The sequence below is a fragment of the Anoplopoma fimbria genome, unplaced genomic scaffold (genome assembly GCF_027596085.1).
Source record: "Anoplopoma fimbria isolate UVic2021 breed Golden Eagle Sablefish unplaced genomic scaffold, Afim_UVic_2022 Un_contig_11526_pilon_pilon, whole genome shotgun sequence".
In the NCBI taxonomy this organism is placed as follows: Eukaryota; Metazoa; Chordata; class Actinopteri; order Perciformes; family Anoplopomatidae; genus Anoplopoma; species Anoplopoma fimbria.
This window is the reverse complement of record NW_026550895.1, coordinates 1-5,925: the sequence shown is the minus strand read 5'-3', so window position 1 is coordinate 5,925 and position 5,925 is coordinate 1. Positions and strand designations below refer to the sequence as shown.

The 5,925-nt window shown below is 39.0% G+C and overlaps 1 protein-coding gene across 2 annotated transcripts; it reads left to right on the top strand.

Annotated features, from left to right (window-relative positions):
- The first annotated feature begins 225 nt into the window (after nt 1–225).
- LOC129115302 (uncharacterized) lies at nt 226–5,473 on the top strand. Of its 2 annotated transcripts, none has more exons than XM_054626894.1 (8): nt 226–448; nt 1,021–1,176; nt 1,339–1,398; nt 1,700–1,951; nt 2,151–2,396; nt 2,484–2,627; nt 3,877–3,942; nt 4,368–5,473. In XM_054626894.1, exons 2-8 carry the CDS (start codon nt 1,146–1,148, stop codon nt 4,388–4,390), a joined length of 822 nt encoding a protein of 273 aa, XP_054482869.1. In that variant the 5' UTR covers nt 226–448; nt 1,021–1,145; the 3' UTR covers nt 4,391–5,473. The 2 variants fall into 2 exon arrangements, with proteins under 2 accessions (XP_054482869.1, XP_054482868.1); XM_054626893.1 differs by having other exon boundaries at nt 1,018–1,176.
- Nucleotides 5,474–5,925: the final 452 nt, after the last annotated feature.

Below are 5,925 nucleotides of genomic sequence, written 5' to 3'. Positions count from 1 at the left end.
AAATGAGTGATTGAACAATGAACAATCAATTTTAAGAGACATGCAGTTAATTGGGTCTATTCAGAACAAAATATTGATATTTTGTTCTAATTTGGATGAACAAGCCATGTACCAAATGGTCCAGGTGTTGCTGACAACCAGGACAGCTCTTAAGGTCGAAGGTGGAGCAGAATGGATCCATGCATCCAGGTGCAGGCCAGCACCACCCTACGTCCAGATGGAGGTGCCCAGCCAGGCAGAGTGAAGGGATGGTTTTTCCTCTTCTTCCTTGTGCTAAGCAGACTCGGACCTATATCCGTGCAAGGTGATCCAGGGCATGAGGGCGCTCATGCTCACGGCACAGGCGGTGCTACTAATCCTACTCCCCATAGGAGGGGACACTGGTCAGAGTGTTCTGGGAGAACGGAACAAAAAAGAGACAACGAGCACTTCAGTGCTTAGCAACGAAGTAAGACTACCCATCACACAAACATACAAAGAGAATAAACTCAATATTTGGGACAATGATCTAATGAACAGACTCATTAAACCAACCAAGGAGAAAAAGAACAATGTTGGAGTGAGGAAACATAAGAAGAATGCAGAAAAGACTGACTGACATGTTTTCTCTGTTCTCATACGAACCAAAAGGGAATTGGATTTTAGAATGTCCTACTGATAGATGTAAGACGAATGATTGTCATATTGTCTATACATGTTTTACTCTTCAGGTACGTGGTGGTAGGCAAGCCATGGTAAAAGTCTGGTTCAGTTAGAACATCTTTCACCAAGTAGAATGGGAGTGAGATGCACTCCAGTCACCCTATTGACTAGAGTTACAGAACTATGGTGTTTTACTAGTCAACAATGACCCTGATTGTAACTTATGGAAGGTTAATTATCAAAGAATTCAAGGAATTCAATGTACTTAACATTACAATAAATGTAACAGTTTGTTTCCTGTTGTCTTTAAACATCAGGTCCTCTGTCGACACCTGATGGGGTTGTACTTCATCTCTTCTTGTTTTAAACTCCCAGCAGCTCCGTCTGCCAGAAACCTGAACCTGCTGTTTCCTCACCAGCAGAGAAACAGGAAGAGGAGGAGGTTCTTACTTACATGATATTTAAATGCAGTCTGATGCTCAGACAGTCAGCAGCAAGACAACATGGAGGTCACAGCTCTCTGCATCAGACTGAGTGAGTACATGTCTAATGTTCACATGAATCTATTGAGGCAGTCATGGTGAAATAAACACAAGAACTGTTGTAATCTCACTGATGATGGAGAAATCTGACAGACATTTACATGTTACAGTTATGTAACATATGTATTTAACATCAGTTCTCTCGTCTCTCCAGTGAGGACTGGGATGTTGCTGCTGGTCGCACAAGCTGCCTTCAGTTATTCCCAAAAAGCTGGTAAGTAGCAGACAAACTTCACAAAGTCATCTGTATTTCCTTTCATTTCTATATTTTGTATCCCAAGTGGTAATACCTAAATACTAGTATGTATGAAGATAGCATACCGGTAATAAAGCAAAGGACAAAGCCAAAAAAACCATTTAAGGATGTGTTACAAAACATTTGAAGAGTGTAATGATCGTCCAAATTAAACCCTGTTAGAAAAACGAGAAGATCTTTAGTTTTGATGTAATTTATGTCAATTTTAAATAAAGTTGTTGTAATAGCAGACATGTCATTCTTTGTGTCTCTGTGTTAGATGCAGCTTTTCCTCAGGTGGTTCCAAACAGACAGCAGCACTTTGAATATGATCCTCTTGTTATCAGCTGTGAGGGACTGGAGGGATGGAAGCTGATCAGGAGAATCAGAGGAGTAGTTAAATCATGTTCTACTTCCTGGTCAACATCTGGACCCTGTGAAATTAAATCTACCATTTCAGCAGTTGACAGTGGAGAGTACTGGTGTGAAATGGGAGTAAAGACCAGTTACACTGTCAACATCACTGTCACTGGTATGTAAATACGTGTTTTTGTTTTAGAGCATCTTAGTTTGAAGATCAGTTGATTCAATTGTTTTGTGTCGATGCATTAATGTGTTCAATAAAACATAACCTAGTACACTATTAAAACACAGGAATCATCTGCCAGCTTTGTTCCATGACGGTTTCAAACTGTGTAATTAAGATATGCTTTTAAAAACGTGATGTTCAGGTGGTCCAGTGATCCTGGAGAGTCCTGTCCTTCCTGTGATGGAGGGAGAAGCTGCCACTCTGAGCTGCAGAGATAAGCAGGAATCCCCCAACCTCACAGCTGAATTCTTTAAGGATGGCCACTTGATGGAGAGAAGCTCTACGGTAAACATGACCATCCACAGAGTTAACGAGTCTGATGAAGGAGTCTACAAGTGCAGGATCTCTAATGGAGGAGAATCACCAGAGAGCTGGCTGACGGTCAGAGGTGATACTTAGCAATGTTTCAGAATAATATCTTAAAATATATGTGATATAATTAAGTTTAATCACTCTGTTCCTGTTTTCACTGAAGAGGCTAGTTCTACCTCCTCCAGTCCTACCTCCTCCAGTTCTACCTCCTCCAGTTCTGTCCTATGGATCGTTGTCTCTGTTTTGTTGGTGGTTCTTCTGTCGGCGGTCGGACTGCTTCACTTTGGCAATGTTTTTTGGCACAGAGGTACTTTCACTAAAATAAATTTCAGTAACAACTTTGCTGATAAGAAGCGCTAATAGCTACTGCTGACTTGTAGTCCAAGAGATCACCTGTCAATCAGTCTGTAGTCGATTGTGTTGGTAATGTTTAGTGTCTGCAGATGGTGCTGTCTTATATGAACCAAGCAAACGTTCAGGCAACAAAACCACATAGCGAGGTTTAGGAAATCCATCACGGATGTTAAGTTTAGGTCACAAAACCATAAAAACACCGTGCAACACATGGATGAAAGTCTTGTATTTGTTGGAGCCATCCTCCTCCCCTCCCGTCTACCATAAGTGCTCCCTGTTGATATTTAACACTTCTTCACTAGCACTGACCGTAGCAAAGTCACGTTGATGTGTTAATATGTGTGTCCACCACGAAAAAGGATCCTAACCAACTATCCATTGGCATTGTTTTTGTGCTGAGCGACCCCAAAAAAACTTCTAATTAGTGTCCATATACTCAAAACCAATAGATCGCATTTATAGACTATTTCACAACCTGCCGTGATACTGGGCCGTAACAATAGTAGTCCCAAAATATGACTTTGGTTTTATCATCCCTAGGTCTGTTTGGCATTGTCTTAGTCTTTAAGAGATACGTTGGGGATAAATGTGTAGGTGCTAGTGATAATTTGAGCTTACTGGTCTTCTACCGCAGAAGAAAGTTACAGAGTAAATAAGGTAGAAGGGCCCCCCAATGTATGTAGAGTAGAGGTTAAGAGTTGGCTTTACACAGAACAAAAGTGTAACCTACTTACCTACCAACCTACATCCAAACCTTTAACCAGGTAATCACACAAGCTAGCAAATTTGGTAAGTTTATTGCATTTAGGATATACACAATATGAGGTCATCTGCATAATAAGGCAGACAAAAATCTTACTAATAAGAAACAATACAATAGGAGAACAGCGAAAGCAAAATGAGACCCAGAATTGCAGATTTTTAACTTGCGAGGTTAGTCTAGCTTTCCCTCCTGCTTACAGAATGATTTGCTACGCTAAGCCCCTTGCTGGTTCCAGCTCCTTCCTTAACTAAAGATGTAAGAGTGGTATTGATCTTCAAATCTAACTCTTACAGTTAATAGGTGCATAACCCCAAATGTTTAAAGATAAAGCATTCAAGTGAACAAACAGATTTTCTAACTTAACTTTAGTTGATCCAGAGCATTATTACTGATGTTGATATATTTACCTATTAACTGACTAACAATGTGTCTCCTTCAGATGAGGATGATTTTTTGTCCAGAGCTCTTTACTACACCTTTGGCCTGGGAGACACTCAACACCTGGGTAAGACTTGTTGTGATTAAAAAGCCAATTGAATGGTCTGTGATTTTGGTAATAACCAACATCACAGACCAATTTTCTGATAAAGTTAGTGAAATTAGTGTTCTAAGTAAATATTTAATTTTCAGTATCCCATATGTAATGTTATTGTCATTATCATTTAGGATTTTAAAATGGTTCATGTTTAGTTTGGAATAAGCAGTGTGGTAACATTTGTTAATCAATAAATCAATCAGTCAACCACTTAAAATTCCACTTCAGTTTTATTCTTAACACAAAAACAATTGGTTTTAGTTTTAGTTTTGGGGGTAAAACATTGTATCAGGCTATAACTTAAAATACTTGCACGGATAGGTTCCCTTGACATACTTCTTCTATGTTTTATAATATTTACTTTTTCTTATCTTTTCATCTAATGTGTCTTACAGATCAACAAGTGACAGCTGACTGAAGGAGGAGCTTTAAAAGACGTGACAACAATTAATCACACAGTAAATAAGCAAAGCCATCTGAGTGACATGAGGAAGTACAATAGCCCATGTGTTATGTACTGAAAACAATTACGGTACAAAATGTATGAGTATAATAATAATGGAATAACAAATTGAGCACAACATGTGTACATTGTGAATATTCATATTAAATAATGGTGTATATTGTGAGCTGGACTGACTTGGTTGTGAGATCATATGAAGTTTTGAAGCACTTTAAAATGGACTAATGTCTTCATGCAGCCTTCATCTGAATTCTTTGATGAACTTAAGTATCTGTTTCTATTTTTAATAAGTATCAGTTTATTATGGTCTAACGGTTAAAGTGACTTGTTCCATCTCTGTCTGTTCACATGTGTGAGAACACCGGCACAGAGCTGCCTCCGCTTTTAAATACATTGTGGTCAACTTCTAACTTAATAGAAATACATCGCTGTTATCTGAAGCGGACACACTTAGTTCTTTGTTAACACTGTATTATGTTTGCTATGAAAATAGCACATATCTCATGAAAGTGCAAAGGTTTCTGATGAGAAAATGTGGAGTTAAAAAACTGCTATTACAGTGTAGAAAAAGGTCAAGTTGCACCTGTCAATCTGTGATGTTCTGTGATACAAAACATCACTTTTTTTAGGGTCCTTGTCATTTTTATGAGGCTGATAGTTCTTGTTTTAACACAGACTCTGGCCTTGCTTTTATAAATGATGTTTCTAAACAGTGTGTGACATGATTAAAAGGTCATTGATTTGCAAATAGGCATTTATTCGCTTACCTGACATAACCCCACATTATTTTAGAAGAGCATGGATTAATGAGTAATGGTAACTTGTGGCAGTAAGTCATAAATTAGTATGGCGAAAACGTACACAATTTGAATTACAATGGCAGAGTGGCCCTCTTCCTGAAGGCTATCTGCTCTTGTTCATTGAACCTGGGGTAGTGGAGAAGGTCTATTGGAAAGTTATCTAGCTTTCATGTAGCGTTAGCATGCTTCATCCAGGATCCAGCAGCAAAAGTGAACTCCAGTCAATGAGCCACGATGTGCCCTCTGCAGTCGATAAGCCTGACTGGATGGGAGGGGGAGGGGGGAGGGGGGTAATATTCTGAGAAAAAACTCTGCAAGATTGAAAATTGCAAATTTACAAGAAAAAGATCCCTGAAACATAGGGTGACACCATAAGGGCACAAATATTCTGAGCAGTTAGTCATAGGTTTGATTCTCTTGGCTGTACAGTTTGCTGCATACCATTCCCCTACTGCTTTTCAAACATTCCCTGTCTCTCTCCACTCTCTCTTTCAAATAAAGGCATAAAGTGCCCAAAAAGCTCTTTAAAAAAAGTAAGGAAAATTGTCTTTTTTGTTGTTCTTAAGAAACCACATCGCTTCACTTTGCATGGTTGGATCAACCTCATCACACCAGAAGCCATAGCTTGCAGTGACTTATGTCTGTAGTGGACGACCTCATTTATTATACTCTGCAGTTGGATATAGCGCT

Bases quoted from the DNA above. Each gene is read 5' to 3' on its own strand.
- LOC129115302 (XM_054626894.1), top strand. From the start codon at position 1,146: ATGGAGGTCACAGCTCTCTGCATCAGACTGA. The intron at 1,952-2,150 runs GTATGTAAATAC...CGTGATGTTCAG, and splicing joins TGTCAACATCACTGTCACTG to GTGGTCCAGTGATCCTGGAG. The intron at 3,943-4,367 runs GTAAGACTTGTT...TGTGTCTTACAG, and splicing joins GGGAGACACTCAACACCTGG to ATCAACAAGTGACAGCTGAC.